This window comes from Chanos chanos, chromosome 3 (assembly GCF_902362185.1).
Source record: "Chanos chanos chromosome 3, fChaCha1.1, whole genome shotgun sequence".
Classification (NCBI taxonomy): Eukaryota; Metazoa; Chordata; class Actinopteri; order Gonorynchiformes; family Chanidae; genus Chanos; species Chanos chanos.
Genome location: NC_044497.1, coordinates 57,665,826 through 57,685,825, shown reverse-complemented (window position 1 = coordinate 57,685,825; position 20,000 = coordinate 57,665,826). Strand labels below are relative to the sequence as shown.

The 20,000-nt window shown below is 44.5% G+C and overlaps 4 protein-coding genes across 7 annotated transcripts in view; 3 read left to right on the top strand and 1 right to left on the bottom strand.

Moving 5' to 3' along the window:
• Nucleotides 1-2,379: 2,379 nt before the first annotated feature.
• On the top strand, nt 2,380-5,979 carry wdr45 (WD repeat domain 45). Its single transcript, XM_030769162.1, has 11 exons — nt 2,380-2,408; nt 2,609-2,752; nt 2,982-3,056; nt 3,144-3,248; nt 3,326-3,431; nt 3,564-3,658; nt 3,748-3,827; nt 4,018-4,226; nt 5,032-5,133; nt 5,393-5,538; nt 5,660-5,979. Exons 2-11 carry the CDS (start codon nt 2,704-2,706, stop codon nt 5,767-5,769), a joined length of 1,077 nt encoding a protein of 358 aa, XP_030625022.1. The 5' UTR covers nt 2,380-2,408; nt 2,609-2,703; the 3' UTR covers nt 5,770-5,979.
• Nucleotides 5,980-6,459: 480 nt separating this feature from the next.
• Nucleotides 6,460-12,038, top strand: zgc:100918 (Ras-related protein rab7-like). 2 transcript variants are annotated; one of them, XM_030768975.1, is made up of 6 exons: nt 6,460-6,593; nt 7,507-7,575; nt 7,667-7,793; nt 7,926-8,144; nt 10,048-10,176; nt 10,452-12,038. In XM_030768975.1, exons 2-6 carry the CDS (start codon nt 7,523-7,525, stop codon nt 10,539-10,541), a joined length of 618 nt encoding a protein of 205 aa, XP_030624835.1. In that variant the 5' UTR covers nt 6,460-6,593; nt 7,507-7,522; the 3' UTR covers nt 10,542-12,038. The 2 variants fall into 2 exon arrangements, with proteins under 2 accessions (XP_030624835.1, XP_030624836.1); XM_030768976.1 differs by lacking the exon at nt 6,460-6,593 and adding an exon at nt 7,138-7,205.
• Nucleotides 12,039-13,665: 1,627 nt separating this feature from the next.
• Nucleotides 13,666-14,736, bottom strand: lage3 (L antigen family member 3). The gene is made up of 3 exons (XM_030770112.1): nt 14,671-14,736; nt 14,288-14,416; nt 13,666-14,129 (listed from the first exon to the last, which is right to left on the bottom strand). The coding sequence occupies exons 1-3, from the start codon at nt 14,721-14,723 to the stop codon at nt 14,015-14,017; spliced, it is 297 nt and encodes a 98-aa protein (XP_030625972.1). The 5' UTR covers nt 14,724-14,736; the 3' UTR covers nt 13,666-14,014.
• Nucleotides 14,737-16,930: 2,194 nt separating this feature from the next.
• The window catches only part of LOC115807633 (cGMP-dependent protein kinase 1-like), an 11,676-nt gene continuing 8,606 nt past the window's right edge, over nt 16,931-20,000 (top strand). The window contains exons 1-4 of one of the 3 annotated variants that reach the window (XM_030768718.1): nt 16,931-17,098; nt 17,476-17,491; nt 17,787-17,913; nt 18,058-18,224. In XM_030768718.1, coding sequence (XP_030624578.1) covers nt 16,931-17,098; nt 17,476-17,491; nt 17,787-17,913; nt 18,058-18,224 — 478 coding nt within the window. Of the gene's footprint in view, nt 17,127-17,475; nt 17,492-17,786; nt 17,914-18,057; nt 18,225-20,000 lie in introns of all 3 variants that reach the window. The other 2 variants (XM_030768717.1, XM_030768716.1) reach the window with 2 other exon arrangements.

Here is a 20,000-nt window from a genome sequence, read left to right as displayed (position 1 = left end):
AAAATATGTGCACAGAACCCATCCCCCCCGCCCCCAAGGATTAGGGACGCTGAACAAACAGAAAAATTAAAACAAACCTGATGTATTCCCCTGGGATCCCGAAACCATCAGGTAAAACCATGCATCGTGACACACCAACCATCAGCACCCCCGCCTCCTGCATCAGGTAAAAGAATGTGTTTAAGAAAACATGCAATTCTGAAAAATCACAAACTAAGCAAATCACAGAACATGTATGAAAAACAGAAAGCTGGAAAAATATGTACATTTTTATATCTGCAAAAGAGGCGTAATGCCATCAACCCTGTACCCTCCCAGGAGGGCTGAAAAGCTAGATGTTTTAGAAGATCCCAGATATAATTTACGCAGGCTCTGATGTCTCAGTCCTCACAGTGCTCTTAGCAAGTTTGGATTTCCAACACACAAATTTAATTAAACGCTGCAGTGTTTAGTGGTGAGTGGAAATCAACAACAAAGTCTCGGCACTGGAAGGACACGGCAGAACGAGAGAGTGAAGGCAGAACGACTGTTTGTTCCCATTTTAGCCACATTAATGGAGTCTCATATGATTGGGACGGTTGCACAGATATGACCTCCAGGCCATGAGATGACATGAGTTTATGTGCAACTGTTGACTGAACTTGTTGGAACCACATTTGAGCCACAGCTACAGGAAACAACGGCTTCATTTTTGACACAGTCTCTCCCCAAGCCAAAGTTTCTGAGTGTCCACAGTGTGGCCCACTGACAAACTCGCCCAGAGCACAGGTGGTTACATGCCTCCATTCACGGTCTCCATGTGAAGGTCAACCTGATCACATAACATGTCCATTAGCCTATCAGAGAGAAACCTCTTTTTTTCTCTCAGGTTTTTATAAGTGCCTAAGCACTGAATGTGTGTTTTTAATATCAGCAGCAATGACTTTATTGGTGTCTGATGTTATCTCATGCTTTTTTTTAAATTTTATTTTGGGGAGAGGTCCATTTATTGAGTGTGTGTGTGTGTGTGTGTTTTGCGGGGGGTGGGCATGGTGGCAGTAAAATCATAAGGGTATATTTTTCTTTAAGGCAATGAATGAAAGTGAAAAACATACAGTCTCTCTCTACTTTTCTTTAAATTGCTAAAGGCTTTCGCTCACATGCTTCTCAGGGGATCTGCGCTGTGGTTGTGATCGCGGCTGAACTGGGATCAGATGTTTGCAGATGTCTGAGATAAGCTGACAGTAGGTGTGCCGCGACAGAGGGCTTGGGTACTCATCAGTTGAAAACATATTTTTTTATGACATGGTGCAGCTCTCAGACCTGCGGAGAAGTGGTCGGGACAGTTGCAGGCGTAGCCGGGAGCCCAGCGACTTGACAGGAGCAGAAATGTTCTAAAACACTCGAGTGAAGTGCACGAGGGAGAGGATCCTGCGATAACAAATATCTATCCCATCATATCTATCACTTTGTTTTCAAATTTCATCCTTTATTAAGAAAGAAAAAGTATGACAGAAGCACCATTTGTAGGCTATTTTATGGTCACGATGATATCTCTCTAATTGTATTTGGAGTCTCATATAAACCGATCTGGTCGTGTCTTTTCACCATGTATTCGGCACTTCAAAGGCAAACGACGTCACATGAAACCAGTGCTTATGACTTGGTCTTAATGAGGAGTGGTCCTCTGAAAGTACTTAACTTTTTCCCTCGGCGATCTGCTGCCATCTTATGGATTGTTGGAACACTCTCATGTCTCCAGTCTGACTTTTTAATCGATCTAACAACACACAGTTACTGTTTTTTCTGTCAGCTTCAACCTCGGTGTTTTAGGGAGAAAACCGTGCTGTTCTCACCACGTTTCTATTGAAAACAAATCGTAATTTTGTGTGTTTATGGATTTTTTGCTCGACTGGTAAATGAAAATTCAGCTTTTCCTGAGGGAGGTAGTGGAAAGTTCTCAGATTTCCATAGCAACGGAGCGCAATGTGCTTTGTATAGAGATTCCTGATGAGGCGATGCACAAATTGCTGTATTTCATAACTTACAAATATGTTCCTGCGCTGTGACACTGCCGGACTAGGACGAGGAATTCCTTTTTTCAGGTCTGTATGTCGCATGCAGATTTTTTTAGTGCAAAAATGTATACTCCCGCCCTCGAACGGCACCCACGCCACAATCCCGCGATCCTTGCCAAACTCTCCAGTCCGGTAGGGGGCAGAAAAAACCTGACACTATGGAACGGTTCCGAATAGAGGAAGAGAGCGACGACGAGGACCACAACAACAACAACACCAACATCAAGCCGCAGCGGGAGTCTAACCGTACAGTACTTTTTTACTTTTGTCCGTTATTTTGCTTAGAATTTTTAACGGTCTGATATTTCTGTAAGCGCTTTTCATGAGGACTTTCCCCATGTTTCATTAAGGGTAAGGAGTATTTTTGAAGACATATCCTTATGAGTTTAATCTGGCTTTGCACTGTACGGTTTTGTAAACAAAAAGGGCTTTGTTGGAAAAAACCTTGCACTCGTTTTTCGCACATGTTCTTTGTGTTCGTAAAACCGCTGGACTGACATAACCCTCCCTCGCTAAGCCTGTTTTCTATCGTCACTTTCACGGTGTCTCAGGCAGCTGTTTGTGCCATCTCCACGCAATACACTGGTTCATTGCCTATGAGAGTTTAAGAAGCCTCGGCTAGGCTGTAAACAGCACCACAATAAACATGGCTCAACAGAGGGGAGTCAACAGCCTTCAGTTCAACCAGGATCAGAGTGAGTTACCGCAGCTTTGGCAATGTCACAATATCTGCGTGTCCTCCGGACCTGACTGTAGCTGTCTTAGCTTTTTATCACTGTCCTGCACCACTGCTTCCATAAACCCTAGATCAGTTCCCTTTGAATGATTTTGCCACATGCTGTAAAACTACTACGTTTCTGTAACAACGTCGTTTCAGTGACAGAATAAACGGTCCCACTGACAGAACCTTCCCCGCTGTTGCAGGTTGTTTCTGTTGTGCTATGGAGACAGGTGTTCGGATTTATAATGTCGAACCTCTCATGGAAAAAGGACACCTAGGTAATTACAGCTCTAACCTTGTTGCTCACTTATGAATGTCTAGCGATTGTAACCCAGACGCATTACTCATTTGTATGAGGCTTACAGATCACGAGCAAGTCGGCAGTGTCGCGCAGTGCACCATGCTACATCGTTCAAACCTTTTGGCGATTGTTGGAGGCGGTGTCAACCCTAAATTTTCCGAGATCTCCGGTAAGTATGGTACAGTACAAATATTTTGTAACACCTTATCCTTAGGCTTAAGGTTTTCTTAAAGTTCTTTTTTTTAGTGTTGATCTGGGATGACGCTCGGGAGGTCAGAGATGCTAAAGACAAACTTGTCCTGGAGTTCACATTCACCAAGCCTGTGTTAGCTGTGCGAATGAGACACGACAAGTGAGAGAAACACCCTGAGTCTGTCCTCACACACCTGGTTCTTTTGAGATTGTTTGGCCAAGTGTTGTTTCTTTGCCTCTCTGCTTGTTAACATTTGTACATTTTTCTTGTCTCTTCTCATTGTGTGTGAAGAATCATCATTGTCTTAAAGAACAGGATCTACGTATACAGTTTCCCAGACAACCCAGTTAAGCTGTTTGAGTTTGACACCCGAGACAACCCAAAAGGTATATGTCTGTACATACACGGTGGGTCTATGAACAGTTCATATCTTCTTTTGGTAGTCCCACATGACTTTACTGTTCATCTGTCTCAGGTCTGTGTGACTTGTGCCCCAGTTTGGACAAACAGCTACTGCTTTTCCCAGGGCATAAGTGTGGCAGTTTACAGTTGGTGGTAAGGCTTTAATCTGACTCTACCTTCAGGTCCTCTGTCATATGTTCTTTACACATACATGAAATGAATATGCCACATATTAGACAAACTATGCATTTTGTTTCAGTTCGTTGCCATCAGTATTTCTTGTCTCCTTCACATAAATGTGAAACAGCTATGGATTTGACATTTCTGTGATTGCGTCTGACAGGACCTTTCAAACACCAAGCCAGGCACATCCTCAGCCCCTTTCACTATAAACGCCCATCAGAGTGAGATCGCCTGCCTGGCGCTCAACCAGCCTGGCAGCGTGGCCGCCTCAGCATCCCGCAAAGGCACCCTAATCCGACTGTTTGACACCACCACTCGAGATAAACTGGTGGAGTTACGAAGAGGGACAGACCCTGCCACACTTTACTGGTAATTAAGAGAGGAGAGAGAGTGTGTGTAGCATATGTACAAGACAGAAGACAGAGTGTGTGTACGGATATGCACTAGTATGAGATGTTGTCCTTTCATTGTTGAGCAGTGAGCTGCAGTTAAGCAGGCAGGAGCAGGGGCAGAGGGATGTGTTTTTGTGCTGTCTTGTGTAGTGAAGAGATGTTAACTTGTGTAGTGAAGAGATGTTAACTTGTGTAGTGAAGAGATGTTAAACTTGTGTAGTGAAGAGATGTTAACTTGTGTAGTGAAGAGATGTGAACTTGTGTAATGAAGAGATGTGAACTTGTGTAGTGAAGAGATGTGAACTTGTGTAATGAAGAGATGTGAACTTGTGTAGTGAAGAGATGTGAACTTGTGTAGTGAAGAGATGTGAACTTGTGTAGTGAAGAGATGTGAACTTGTGTAGTGGAGAGATGTTAACTTGTGTAGTGAAGAGATGTTAACTTGTGTAGTGAAGAGATGTTAACTTGTGTAGTGAAGAGACATTAACTTGTGTAATGAAGAGATGTGAACTTGTGTAGTGAAGAGATGTGAACTTGTGTAGTGAAGAGATGTGAACTTGTGTAGTGAAGAGATGTGAACTTGTGTAGTGGAGAGATGTTAACTTGTGTAGTGAAGAGATGTTAACTTGTGTAGTGAAGAGATGTTAACTTGTGTAGTGAAGAGACATTAACTTGTGTAGTGAAGAGACATTAACTTGTGTAGTGAAGAGATGTTAAATTTGTTTTGTAGACTGGCTCACGCAGTATCTCACCATTAATGTCCCCCTTTTTTTTTTTACCAGCATCAACTTCAGCCACGACTCCTCCTTCCTGTGTGCGTCAAGTGACAAAGGCACTGTGCACATCTTCGCTCTTAAAGACACCAGACTGAACCGCCGCTCTGCGTAAGGCTCTTCCTCCACGCTCTTAGGCTGATAGCGCTCTGGTAGAAAAGCAAACAGTGATCCCGGGGAACGGCTTCGAATCTCAAGCTTCTGCCCTTTATAAAACTGTTTCAGCCCCAGGTTTTCCCAGAAATGTCCAGCCTTTGGCATGGTCAAAACTGTATGCCACTGTGGATGAGTGGATAAATCTGAGATGTTTACACTGTAGTTTTCACTGTGAATCTGTTTTCTTTTGTGTGAAACGTGTGCCGTGCTGTAGGCTGGCCCGCGTGGGGAAGGTGGGGCCTGTCATTGGGCAGTATGTGGACAGTCAGTGGTCTCTCGCCAGCTTCACCGTGCCTGCTGAGTGTGCCTGCATCTGTGCGTTTGGAAAGAACACCTCCAAAAATGTCAATTCTGTCATTGGTAAGCTGGCGTATTGAGAGATGTCCGGAATTAAAAGCACGATTGTTATCGTCAGGCAAAGTAACAAAATACATTTAAAAAGCTGCAAAATACCTACAGTTTTTTTGTCGTCTGTCTCCAGCCATATGTGTTGACGGAACATTCCACAAATATGTCTTCACCCCCGATGGGAACTGCAACAGGGAGGCGTTTGATGTGTACCTCGACATCTGTGACGACGATGACTTCTGATCCTGAACAGAACCAAGAATTAAATCTGCAGCAAATATTACAGTAAACATGTTTGACGAGGACAAGCGATGGTCATTTCAGAAAGTTCAAGGCATTGTAATAGAACGTCCTGATGGGATTAGAAAACACTTGAGATTATGTCCTTTAATCACTTGTATGCAAGTTATTATGCTTCATTCTCCTGCCCTAAATATGTAGAATAATTTGTGTATGGAGAATAAAGAGTTTTTGTTTGTTTTTTAAAATAAAAACCCTGTTATGTGATCCACATGCCCAAGGCCAAGTTTGGCTGATTTTAGCGCTTTGACATGGAACACTGGGCGGCTTCACGGAAACACAAGTCTTATTGTTTTGATATTTATTGTAATATTCCTTAACTAGTCGTATCCGTCTCTGCATGAACATAAACTTTGTGGGGATAAGATACGTGTTATGTGAGTAGCTACATGATATCTGGGATGATCAACGTAACCTCTAGAAGCCACGTGAGGATAAAATAGTTGTGACGATACAACTACGCGTTGTGTAATTTTTCTAAATGATCATGCTATGGTAATATTCGTGTGTCACGGGATTTGATGAGCGAGCGCATTCTGGAGAGCTGCAACGTCAAATCCTCGTGACTCTACGGCCATATTGAGTCAAAGCATAACAAAAGCGGATGTGACTATTCATCGGTTGGACCCGAGACTTTTACCTTAGGATATCTTCCTCCGTAAAGAGCAGCCAGCCCAAGCTGTACCTCGACAACTTAATACGTTTATAGTCTGCTTCATTCCGCCGAGACGAGTTGTTGTCTAACAGGCTAAGCTTGTGAGCGAAAGGTAATCTTTAAAGATAGTTCACTCGTTTGCGATTTGGTCATTTAGTTAGCAAGCAAGCCAGCATGGTAAGCTTTCAACGCTATCCTAGCATATCTGCCGAGGGGAACTAAGCTACACAGCTAGGCTATCTGTCTAGCATAGCTAGCGAGATGTACTGAGTGTAAAAAACTCGTTCGCCAACTGACCGCGGTTTAAGCTTTGACGACAGAGTTTTCGGTTACCGTGGAACCCGTTCGTAAATTCAGCTTACTACATTTTCTGCCATTTCAAAGTATGCACAGTCCCGAAACTTGGATTTCTTGTTAGCTAGCCAGTCGGTTAGCTCTTGACAGTAAATTTGATCAGTTTGACAGCAGTTTCAGCTTGTTAGGTTGGACAGTTCGAATATTAATTTTGCAAACTGTCTTAATGAAGTGAGTGTTTCAGAACAATTTAGCAGCACCATGTTGGTCACTTGGTAACCAATTTATTGATTAAACTGACGTTCTGTATTTGCAAACGCATATCGTTAAGGAATGTAACTTGGCTTGCCTTACTACTGAAACTAGCCCCTCCTGGTAGGCAGAGTGGAAATCAGCAGTTTAGCCGTTTCACGAAGTATGAATTAATCAGGTAGGTAGCCCAATTTAGTCGAGATAATTTAGTTCGTCATCAGACAGATAAAAGCAAGAGAGTTGAGCGATTCCGAAATTATTCCTAGTTGTGTGGGTATATAAGTGATCAAGAAATAATTGTTTGTTTGTTTTTTGCAATCAAACCCGTGTATTCTGAAGTACAGTAAGCTGTTATCTACCATATTCTGCTCGCATGCATGTAATTGCGGAATAGTGTGGGATGGTGGAAGGTGCTTGTAAATTGAACGCGAACACTGATTATCAGCCCCATGATGAAATGCGTTCTCTGTCATCTCTAGCTCAGCAGAGACCAGGATGGCCTCCCGTAAGAAGGTGCTGCTGAAGGTGATCATTCTCGGTGACTCAGGGTAAGGGAAGAAAAACAGACGAGTTTTCTGGCCGTTTTTCTGTTATGCTGTGGGTGGATCATCATTAGTTTTGTTTTTCTGTCACTTACAGTGTTGGCAAGACCTCTTTGATGAACCAGTATGTGAATAAAAAATTCAGTAATCAGTATAAAGCCACCATTGGAGCCGATTTCCTCACCAAGGAGGTGATGGTTGATGACAGACTGGTCACTATGCAGGTTTGTGCCTCACTGTGCATGCATGTTATGAGCCATCTCTGTTCACATTCACTATCACATAATGATCATTCAACCCCGCCACTAGGTTCGTTTGCAGAAGTTGGGCAGTTTCCTCATTTGTGTGTGTTACAGATCTGGGACACAGCAGGTCAGGAACGGTTCCAGTCTCTGGGCGTGGCATTTTACAGAGGGGCGGACTGCTGTGTCCTGGTGTACGACGTGACTGCACCAAACACCTTTAAGACTCTGGACAGCTGGAGGGACGAGTTCCTCATCCAGGCCAGCCCCAGGGACCCTGAGAACTTCCCCTTTGTGGTGCTTGGTAACAAGATTGACCTGGAGAACAGACAGGTGTGTCTCCGCCCGACATACACAAGTGTTTACGCGAAGCCTGAGGGACGGCTGTGTTTGCCTCTCACATGCTTTACTCTGGTCACTTTGTTGTCTTTGGTGTGTCTGTGGCGGATGCCTGCGATGGACAGCGGTTGTAGCTGTCAGTGTTGTTGCTGGTGTTGATGTTTGATGCTGTAGTGAGTGTGAGTGAATGGATGATGCTGGTGTTGATGTTTGATGCTGTAGTGAGTGAATGTTTGATGCTGTAGTGAGTGTGAGTGAATGGGTGAGGCTGGTGTTGATGTTTGATGCTATAGTGAGTGTGAGTGAATGGATGAGGCTGATGTTGATGTTTGATGCTGTAGTGAGTGTGAGTGAATGGGTAAGGCTGGTGTTGATGTTTGATGCTGTAGTGAGTGTGAGTGAATGGATGAGGCTGGTGTTGATGTTTGATGCTGTAATGAGTGAATGTTTGATGCTGTAGTGAGTGTGAGTGAATGGATGAGGCTGGTGTTGATGTTTGATGCTGTAGTGAGTATGAGTGAATGGGTAAGGCTGGTGTTGATGTTTGATACTGTAGTGAGTGTGAGTGAATGGGTAAGGCTGGTGTTGATGTTTGATGCTGTAGTGAGTTTGAGGGAATGGATGAGGCTGGTGTTGATGTTTGATGCTGTAGTGAGTTTGAGGGAATGGATGAGGCTGGTGTTGAGGTTTGATGCTGTAGTGAGTTTGAGGGAATGGATGAGGCTGGTGTTGATGTTTGATGCTGTAGTGAGTTTGAGGGAATGGATGAGGCTGGTGTTGATGTTTGATGCTGTAGTGAGTGTGAGTGAATGGGTAAGGCTGGTGTTGATGTTTGATGCTGTAGTGAGTTTGAGGGAATGGATGAGGCTGGTGTTGATGTTTGATGCTGTAGTGAGTGTGAGTGAATGGATGAGGCTGGTGTTGAGGTTTGATGCTGTAGTGAGTGTGAGTGAATGGGTAAGGCTGGTGTTGATGTTTGATGCTGTAGTGAGTTTGAGGGAATGGATGAGGCTGGTGTTGATGTTTGATGCTGTAGTGAGTGTGAGTGAATGGGTAAGGCTGGTGTTGATGTTTGATGCTGTAGTGAGTGTGAGTGAATGGATGAGGATGGTGTTGATGTTTGATGCTGTAGTGAGTGTGAGTGAATGGGTGAGGCTGGTGTTGATGTTTGATGCTGTAGTGAGTGAATGTTTGATGCTGTAGTGAGTGTGAGTGAATGGGTGAGGCTGGTGTTGATGTTTGATGCTGTAGTGAGTGTGAGGGAATGGATGAGGCTGGTGTTGATGTTTGATGCTGTAGTGAGTGAATGTTTGATGCTGTAGTGAGTGTGAGTGAATGGATGAGGCTGGTGTTGATGTTTGATGCTGTAGTGAGTGTGAGTGAATGGGTGAGGCTGGTGTTGAGGTTTGATGCTGTAGGGAGTGTAAGTGAATGGGTAAGGCTGGTGTTGATGTTTGATGCTGTAGTGAGTGTGAGGGAATGGATGAGGCTGGTGTTGATGTTTGATGCTGTAGTGAGTGAATGTTTGATGCTGTAGTGAGTGTGAGTGAATGGATGAGGCTGGTGTTGATGTTTGATGCTGTAGTGAGTGAATGTTTGATGCTGTAGTGAGTGTGAGTGAATGGATGAGGCTGGTGTTGATGTTTGATGCTGTAGTGAGTGTGAGTGAATGGATGAGGCTGGTGTTGATGTTTGATGCTGTAGTGAGTGAATGTTTGATGCTGTAGTGAGTGTGAGTGAATGGATGAGGCTGGTGTTGATGTTTGATGCTGTAGTGAGTGAATGTTTGATGCTGTAGTGAGTGTGAGTGAATGGATGAGGCTGGTGTTGATGTTTGATGCTGTAGTGAGTGTGAGTGAATGGGTAAGGCTGTAACGGTGTCACGTGTTCTGTGCAGGTGACGACAAAGCGAGCCCAAGCATGGTGTCAGAGCAAGAACAGTATCCCCTACTTTGAGACCAGTGCCAAAGAGGCCATAAACGTGGACCAGGCCTTCCAGACCATAGCTCGAAATGCCCTGAAACAGGTATGTTACGCACCCGCTCAAAGCAGACGTGTGTCCACAGAGTCAGGCCGCGTGGTCTGCTGACTGACTGACGACAGTTAACGAGAGCGTGCTCCAGCGAGGACGCCTTAGCTCTGCCGTTGTATTCATTAGAACAGACTTGTGTGGTTGTGCATGGCTTCTGTGGTACTGTGTGAGTGTTGAATGCATGGGAAACTGGTGCTGAATTCCGCGCTGCAGCGTTTCACTCCGTTCCTGTTCAGGCACTGCCATCTTGACTGGGTTTTCTCTGACAGGAATCTGAGGTGGAGACGTATGATTTTCCGGACCAGATCAAACTGCGAGATGACAGACCACCTTCCTCCAATGACGGCTGCAGCTGTTGAAAAGGGACGCGGAGAGAGCGCGGGGACCAGAGAGAACAGGGAGGCGGCGGGGGGAGACCGCGACACGGGCGGAACTCCCCCTGACCCGTCCTCCACATGCAAACCATCCCCATGCAGCACAGAACACACAGGTTCTCCTCTACTCCCCACCTTAGCGAAACAAGTGATACAGGATGAGAGAAAGTCGTTGGCACAGCATCACCTTTCCTACAAGTGCTTTCAGAGAGCTCGTCTCCACGAGAATAGCTGAGACGTGGTAGATGTTATTATGATTTCTACTAAAGTTATTATTTTTGCTTTCTTATTTTCTGTTCCAGCTGATCATTAATTCCAGTCATTGAGACTCTCTTGGTGCCCTTTCTGTCTGTCTCCACTCTAAACGTGCCATCCTTTTGTTTGGGTTTGTTTTTCTGTAGCCTTTATGGGGCAGGTTCTGCTCCACTGCCAAACCGAATTGTAATTCCCTGTTTGCCAAGCATTTTGTCTGGTCTGTATGATCACAGACCGCTCCTCCATTCCAAAGTAAAAACTGGTCTTTCAGCTCTGTCAACTTAACGCGTGCTTTCTGGATGTGTCAGATCGAAGGTAAAAACACAGCCATGAGCAGTGAGGGGCACTTTAGCTGCTGAAGGGAAAAAAAAAAACAAAACGTCAGACGTCCATTCTGAGGCTCAGCTGTGTTTCTGAAGAGCTCGGTGCTACGTTGCCGTCATGAATGAAGTTCACAGGGATTTTATTAACAAACACAGGCACTTTACTGTCATCTCATGTCTGACCTTCAGTCTGCGTAAGGAAGACCCCACCCCCACCCCATCCCCATCTGAAGCAAATGAATGTAGTGACATACACACTCATTCAACCCCACAGTCTGCAAAGTCCAGGACTCTTCACTGCTGCAGGATTTTTAGTTGCACTAAAGTATGCGATCCTATGATGTCAAGTTTGTTTTCTGTTTTTTTTTTTTTTCACTTTATAAACAACATGTTTAGAGAAGGTGTACCCAGGGTCTCGTATGTGCAACTGAAGTGGTGAGAAAATTAAGAATGAGCACCATGGGTGAGGCACGGCCGAGGGCCAGACTGACCTCCTAGCGTATCCAAGCCAACGCAGTCCTTCCATTCTCCTGGCAGTCCTCTGGCGTGGAGGTGACGCTGTGTATGTCAGTGTGTCTGAGGTCACGCTGTGTATGTCAGTGTGTCTGAGGGGGACAGGAATCATTCTGAGGACAGTCACTGAGCCCTAACAATCTTTTAAGCTTCTTAGCCATGGTTTTGTCTTTGCTATACTCAATTAACCAGTGTTGTATTAAAATCACAGAAAAATATATACCCTTTTGAATTCATATATGCCAACTGTAAACCAATGAACTCAACTGTCTGTCTGTATGTTCTGTGTTGTAATTTAAGTAGATGTTGTGCCCAAACTGTTACGTTTAATCATCTGTTAACATGCGACATTTCTTAGCAACGAATCATAAAAACATTTTCCTAAATGACACAGGAGTTTCTGAGTGTCGTCTTTTTTCTAGAAGTGTGTGTACACTGTGCCTGTAAAGGACACTCTGCCGAAGCATAGCTATTGGTCATGTCATGCAAGTCCTCTTTAGCCACATATGGGTGAAGTCTCATCCGGTGACTCAAGTCAGTTCTGGACAGTGAGGAGTACTGTACTGTGTCAGCCCTGCACAGTGAGGAGCACTGTGTCAGTTCTGCACAGTGAGGAGTACTGTACTGTGTCAGCCCTGCACAGTGAGGAGTACTGTACTGTGTCAGCCCTGCACAGTGAGGAGTACTGTACTGTGTCAGCCCTGCACAGTGAGGAGTACTGTACTGTGTCAGCCCTGCACAGTGAGGAGTACTGTACTGTGTCAGTTCTGCACAGTGAGGAGTACTGTACTGTGTCAGTTCTGCACAGTGAGGAGTACTGTGTCAGTTCTGCACAGTGAGGAGCACTGTACTGTGTCAGTTCTGCACAGTGAGGAGTACTGTACTGTGTCAGCCCTGCACAGTGAGGAGTACTGTACTGTGTCAGTTCTGCACAGTGAGGAGTACTGTACTGTGTCAGCCCTGCACAGTGAGGAGTACTGTACTGTGTCAGTTCTGCACAGTGAGGAGCACTGTACTGTGTCAGTTCTGCACAGTGAGGAGTACTGTACTGTGTCAGCCCTGCACAGTGAGGAGTACTGTACTGTGTCAATTCTGCACAGTGAGGAGTACTGTACTGTGTCAGTTCTGCACAGTGAGGAGCACTGTACTGTGTCAGTTCTGCACAGTGAGGAGCACTGTACTGTGTCAGTTCTGCACAGTGAGGAGTACTGTACTGTGTCAGTTCTGCACAGTGAGGAGTACTGTGTCAGTTCTGCACAGTGAGGAGTACTGTGTCAGTTCTGCACAGTGAGGAGTACTGTACTGTGTCAGTTCTGCACAGTGAGGAGCACTGTGTCAGTTCTGCACAGTGAGGAGTACTGACTCAGATCTGGATAGTGGGGAATACAGTGTGATCTCTGGATACTGAGGAGTACAGTACTCACTGAAACTCTAGACCAGGTGAGAAGAGCCATAAGGTAAAGGTGTGCAGGCCAGTGATCTAATGAGCTCTTTAGTGTGGTACAGTATGTTCTGTAGATCCACTAGATCCTTCTCAGTGGTGGATCACTGTGAGTTTGTGGGGTGAGTCTGAGACAGAGGGAGATCTGTCTGCTGCGAGACCCAGAGCTGATGGAGACTGAAGCATCCTGAGAGGGGTGGGAGTCATGCAGGCCAGAGCCATCAGACCCAAAAGAGGCAGACATGGCCACTGAGGCCCTCACAGTTCAGGTCGGTTCTGGAGCTCTCAACCCAAAGGCACCATAAGGAGGTGAAGTTCCACTGCAGATGCAGTAATGGATTAGAGATGGTCATTGAGGAAAGTACCAGGCACGTGGACAGATCAGTCAGGTGTCTTTAACGACGTCTTATTAAGTGTTTGCGTGCACTGTGCTTGTCTGAAAAACTTTCACTAATACTCATCTGTTTACATCAAAATGTCATTTATTTTTCAGTTCACTTTACATATCAAACAACTTACTGAAACCATGTGACAGAGCTATAAAAAAAGGTGTGTTCAGTGAACAGCGTGACGCCAGTCTGTGTCAAACCAGTAAACCCATCTTGAGGACTAGTGCCATTCAACTCTGTTCGAGAAATCCACGGAACTGTGTGTCTATGATGGCTGAAAAATGCACAAAACTGACTCCCATGTAGACGTTTGTCCTTATCTAAAGGGCAACAGTAATACCAAGCATGGTCTCTGAATGTGAGAGTCAGAGTTGAACAACCCTGATTTACCACCCAGTAGGACCAATTCAGGACAACTCTTTCTCGCGTTACTGCCACCCTGACAGTGGTGGATTCCTGGTTTAATCCCTTACTGGTAATGTCCACTGCATAAGACCAGCTCAGCACCTTTTCCTGATCACTATCATAGCCAGAGTGTTATTGTGGAGCAGGAGGTCCAAATGCATCCATAGTCTCCAAAACCAGCGATAGATGATCCAGAAACGACCCGACTGAAACACGGAGAATACGAGCCTCATCTGCCGTCCAGTGTCTAACAGGAGACATGTAACAGATACCGCATGTCATTAACTGTGGCCGGGAACTTTTATGACGGCCCTGCTATCCACACTCATTCCCAAATTAAAAATATAACGGTAGGTCGATAAACCTAACAAAGAGTGTGCAAATGAATTTAGAGTAAATACTTACGCAGACAACATGTTCCCCGATGCACTGAGTTTCTTCGTAATCCCCCCTTTCCGTGGCTCGCGATCAGGGGACAGAGACTGCAGAGCTATGTGCGCTTCACGCGCAGACGGTAAAGGGACTTCCAGTGAACTGTCTGACGGTCAAGGTAAACTATCTCAAACCGAAATCATTCAGCAAAATTTTACTTAACAACCGCTGTCAGTTCAGAGCCACATGTGCCATCGAGTTTTCGTGGTCTGACAGCGGTCCAGTTAAGCCATATACTTTGAACAACACAAGCAAAATACTCTTTGCAAAAAAAAAAAAAGGGGGGGGGGGGTGCCTACAACAGAATTTCATAACACTTAATTAAAAAAGCCTGAAGTTAGAGCATGTAAGGATACAATTCCAGTTTCTGTTCGGTGTGGTTATTCGTTCCCAAATCCGACGACGCCATCTTGATAATACAATCTGCTGATTGGGTTCAAGACTTTCGACAAAATTCAGTGACGTTCCATTTGAACCGTAGGCTACTTTAAAAAAAAAAAAAAAGAAGAAGAAGAAGAAAGAAAGAAAGAAAGAAAACAAACCTCTACTAAAACTCGAATGCACCGGATGCACTATTTTCATTCATTATGACATTTTCATAAATATAACATTACACAGTTTCATAGGTTAGTCTTTCCTTTTTGAATGTGCAGTCTACGGCAGTGTAGTCTGTAAAACACGTCTCGTGCTTTAAAGCCGAAAGAATCAATACTGAAAAATAACAACACCATTAAAACTGTCAACTATTCAAATCTGTGGTTGTAAAAACTGCGTATTATTGTTTCTTGCCGTTGTCGTCGTCGTCGTCGTCGTCACTTTATAATTTATTTAATATGTCACATTTTGTAATTTTCTATTTTCTTACATTTACGTCCGTGTATATAAGGCTCGACAAAGTGAGACGATGTGAATCGAACAGTTAGGACTTGTGTGAACGCGTCTTGTGTAGGATGTCTAGTCAAAGAACCATGAGCAGGGTCTCCCAGCCGTCATCTCACTCCGTATAGTTAATGTGGATATGAAGTGCGACTCTGCCGTGCTCAACGCTGTCCTCGCATCCCGTTCGCCAGGTTAGTTCGATTAGCAGAATGATTCTGTCAAATTTTTAAAGACAAACAGGTTATCAGTTAAATTTACTAGGCTTCTGTGTGAGTTAAACGTGATATTTTGATTACTGAATAATTACGTAGCCTATATGCTAGTTATTGAAAACATCAGGAGTAATGATGAGGCTTCGAGGGGCCAATGCAATAGCCTGCAATTCATCCAAAGACTTTATTCAGATTCGTGAGGAAATAGTCGAGTGACCAAACCCGTGTCTGTGCAAATGAACGACTGTGTGAACTTTAGGGTGGTGCACGCGTGCGCTCATCTGATGGAGGTCGAGAAGGAAAGGTTGCGTTGATTTGTGGAGTCACATACCAGGATTACTGCCTGTGTTCGAAGAGCACCATGGTACCAGTGCCGGGATTTAAGGAGGTGTGCGTATTCAGGATTTCAGGAGACTATCCTAACAGTTTGTGTTTCAACTAAACTGGCTCTCGGATTTTTCTCCACGTTCTTGAGGGCAATCGCAGTGGAGCTGTCCGCTGTTATAAGCGGGCAAGCCATCGTTTTTAAGAATATTACTAACACGGACCGACTACTGGACTTAACACTCAAGACTATCTGAAACAAGTCTAAGCAGAAGTAAGCCGTTCTCAAACAATGTTAATTGTGTCCTCCAAAATTTCTTTCTACTGCAACTGTTTCTAAAAATTTTTTATCTTCTATTGCACTGTTTCATGTTTTCCAGATTATGCTTGATTTTGGATACTGATGACGATGATGATGTTTTTTTCTATTTCTTTCTTAAGAAATTGATTATAAAGTCTGACATGAAGAGTTATTTGAAAATTCTCAGATGTATCATTCACACTGGTTTACTGATTCTATTACGTTCATTTAAACACATCAACCAACAAACCGATCAGCAAAATATTCATGTAATACTCTGCAGTGAAAAGCTTTAATAAACAAAATACTGTAGCAAGACTGCTTTTAACAGGTCGTTGTCCTCTTCTGGCAACGTCTAGCCTATGTATTAAACCTTCATCCATTCTGACGGGATCTGACTTTAGGAGTGTAACGATTCACCGATCCGAATCGCTGCATTGGATTTAATGTTTACGATGAAACTGCACCGATTCAAGCAGCGTGTATCGAGCAGAAGTTGGGAGGGAACCGAATCGATTTGGTAGTCTCTTTGTCGGTGGAGTCGGATACGCATATCGCCTTTAAAAATACTGCTAACATCAACGTTAACAAGTAAATTTCCCTTTGCACTGTGCGCGGAGATGGTCATGTCAAATGTCGAGTGACGGGTATAAACTGACTATGTTGTTGTTTTTGTTTGTTTATTAGTTTGTTTATTTTTGACGGATCCGCTATAACTGGGCTCCACTGATTTATACCCTGCCCACTAGATTTTTTTCTTGCATCCAGTCAAAAATATAGCAGCATTAAAAACGAACTTTTTGCACCATGTTGAATTGCATTGTATCGAAACAGTATGACACGGTGCGTGCTGTACGTCATGTCGTACGGAATCTTGGCTGTCGTTGATGTTTCAGGGCGATGGGAACGCTACGGGACCTCCAGTTTGCTCTGCAGACTAAGATTGAGGAGCTCCGACAACGTGATGCCCTCATAGATGAACTGGAACTGGAGCTGGACACTAAAGATGACCTCATTAGACAGCTACAGGGAGAGCTGGACCGTCAGCGAGCTGGCCTGATTCCTTCAGTCTCGTCAGGCTCAGGCAATGCCACAGGTGGACATCTCTAATTATCATTCCCTTAGTTTTAACCCCGGTGGTCCTTTCCTCTAATTCCTTTAACTCTCCAACTGTAACCCTGCACGCTATTCTCTTCCAAACCTATGAATATTTTAATTTTCTCCTTATGTTTTGATGATAATTCCAAGCTTCTCTAGGGATACAGGGAGTTTTTACTACAGTGAATTCCACTGAACTTATTCATTTTTACTGCCAACACAACAGGAACAAAAGCCAACGTAACACCATCCGTACCTGCTTTTCACTCCTCCAAAACAGAACACCTCTGTCCACTCTCTTCCCATTCTGTAAGAAGCCCAATCTATATAACACACATTAACATTAGTGTAACAGAGCACAGAGTCCATTAGTATCTACAACCCCCCCCCCCCCCCCCCCCACACACACACACTCACACACACACTCACACACTGTAATGAAAATGGCTGAAAACAGTGAACACATTCATAAAACACAAACACATTAAATCTAAGACTACAATGGTTTAGAACTTTTCAAAAACAAAACTTGCCGTTTCAGACAGCAAGAGATACCTTGGTTAAAAATAATCAATAATTGACAGCGTAGCCGTGGTGATTTTTATGATGAAGTGTCTGATATTAATACTGAACATCTTCGACCACTGCCCAATGTCAGGACTGTCCACTGTTCCATCAGAGGAGCCACAGCGAACCAAGAGACAAGCCATCTCAGCAGAGCCTACTGCTCTGGACCCCAGTCAGCTCACCCACGTCACACTGACCAACTACAGCAAGAGTGAGAAGTGAGTAAGAAACACACACGCACACACACACTGACTAAATATCCCATCTGTTGCCCATTACTGTGCTACGATGCGGAGTTTTAAGTCTGTGGGCTGGAGCAGATCTCTTTATACCCATGAGAAGCGTCTTTCCTGTCCTGGCAGGTCTCGTGAGCTGATCCAAAGGGCTCTGCTGGAGAATGACTTCATGAAGCATCTGGAGGCCAGTCAGATCCTGACCATTACCGACTGCATGCACCCCACCACTGTGACCAAAGGCTGCTGTGTTATCCAGGAGGGAGACGATGGCTCCCTGGTCTACGTGCTCGAGGGTGAGACACTGTAGCACAGCATCAGCGATTACAGCCCGTTGTTTTTCCGCAGGAAAAGCCGGATGGATGACCTGCCGTAATGGGGAAAACGACATGCTTTGAAAATAACTCATTAGAGGAGCACTTCAGCCCTGGCTTTAGACTACAGCTGCTGAAATGGCCAGTAATCGAGAAGCAAATGGGTTTTTAGACTCTAAAGCGTGTGAGCCTAAGTCCTCTGTCGGAGAGGTTCGATCTGCAGAGTTAGGACATTATTTAATCTTGCCGTAAATGGCTTGGTGTTGGCCGTTTTTACAGGTGTCTGCTGGAGCTAAATGCATCTCTCTTTGTTTTGACTGAATAGCAATTTTCTGACATTCCTTTTTCTCTCAAATATAATTTAAAAAGTTCAAATTTATGAATGAGACACGGTGAGATCAATTTTGGTTGAGTTTTAAAAGTGGGACGAGCCCTCCTGGTCTAGACCATCCACGCCTGCCGCAGGCAGATGGCTGGACAGAGGAACCATCATCCTCAGCTCATTTAAAGACATTTTCCTAACTGTCCTAAGCTTCGCTCTGGCAGAGAAGGTTCTGGACAGCTGGAGTTGTTATTCAGTGTCATCTGTTTGTGACACCTCTTCTCTGAGAGGACAAAGAAACATTCAGTCATCTGTTTCTGTGTGTGACTCACACAGGCTGCTCCAGCATGGAGGCAATTAATCACCTAACACTGATGCACAGAGACACAGCCTGGATGCAGTTAATCACCTAACACTGATGCACAGAGACACAGCCTGGATGCAGTTAATCACCTAACACTGATGCACAGAGACACAGCCTGGTGCAATTAATCACCTAACACTGATGCACAGAGACACAGCCTGGATGCAATTAATCACCAAACACTGATGCACAGAGACACAGCCTGGATGCAATTAATCACCTAACACTGATGCACAGAGACACAGCCTGGTGCAATTAATCCCCAAACACTGATGCACAGAGACACAGCCTGGTGCAATTAATCACCTAACACTGATGCACAGAGACACAGCCTGGATGCAATTAATCACCAAACACTGATGCACAGAGACACAGCCTGGATGCAATTAATCCCCAAACACTGATGCACAGAGACACAGCCTGGATGCAATTAATCCCCAAACACTGATGCACAGAGACACAGCCTGGTGCAATTAATCACCTAACACTGATGCACAGAGACACAGCCTGGTGCAATTAAACACCTAACACTGATGCACAGAGACACAGCCTGGTGCAATTAATCCCCAAACACTGATGCACAGAGACACAGCCTGGTGCAATTAATCACCTAACACTGATGCACAGAGACACAGCCTGGATGCAATTAATCACCAAACACTGATGCACAGAGACACAGCCTGGATGCAATTAATCCCCAAACACTGATGCACAGAGACACAGCCTGGATGCAATTAATCCCCAAACACTGATGCACAGAGACACAGCCTGGTGCAATTAATCACCTAACACTGATGCACAGAGACACAGCCTGGATGCAATTAATCACCAAACACTGATGCACAGAGACACAGCCTGGATGCAGTTAATCACCTAACACTGATGCACAGAGACACAGCCAGTTAATGACTAAATGCACAGACAAAGACTCGTGTTGACAGAACAGGAGGGATATGGGAACAACATTTACGATCAAGCACATTCCCTAACCCCAACCCACTCTTCTTATTTCTTCTCTCGTACCAACACATTTACATGCATGTTTCATGTATTAAAATACAGGCCTGTACTC

Coding starts and splice junctions, on each gene's coding strand:
- lage3 (XM_030770112.1), bottom strand. CDS start 14,723: ATGGCGTCGTCGGATTTGGGAACGAATAACCACACCGAACAGAAACTG. Junction 14,417..14,670: donor ACCGAACAGAAACTGGAATT/GTATCCTTACAT, acceptor ACCGTCAGACAG/TTCACTGGAAGTCCCTTTAC. Junction 14,130..14,287: donor TCGGGGAACATGTTGTCTGC/GTAAGTATTTAC, acceptor GTCTCCTGTTAG/ACACTGGACGGCAGATGAGG.
- zgc:100918 (XM_030768975.1), top strand. CDS start 7,523: ATGGCCTCCCGTAAGAAGGTGCTGCTGAAGGTGATCATTCTCGGTGAC. Junction 7,794..7,925: donor ACAGACTGGTCACTATGCAG/GTTTGTGCCTCA, acceptor TGTGTGTTACAG/ATCTGGGACACAGCAGGTCA. Junction 8,145..10,047: donor TTGACCTGGAGAACAGACAG/GTGTGTCTCCGC, acceptor TGTTCTGTGCAG/GTGACGACAAAGCGAGCCCA.
- wdr45 (XM_030769162.1), top strand. CDS start 2,704: ATGGCTCAACAGAGGGGAGTCAACAGCCTTCAGTTCAACCAGGATCAG. Junction 4,227..5,031: donor GACCCTGCCACACTTTACTG/GTAATTAAGAGA, acceptor TTTTTTTACCAG/CATCAACTTCAGCCACGACT. Junction 5,134..5,392: donor AGACTGAACCGCCGCTCTGC/GTAAGGCTCTTC, acceptor GCCGTGCTGTAG/GCTGGCCCGCGTGGGGAAGG.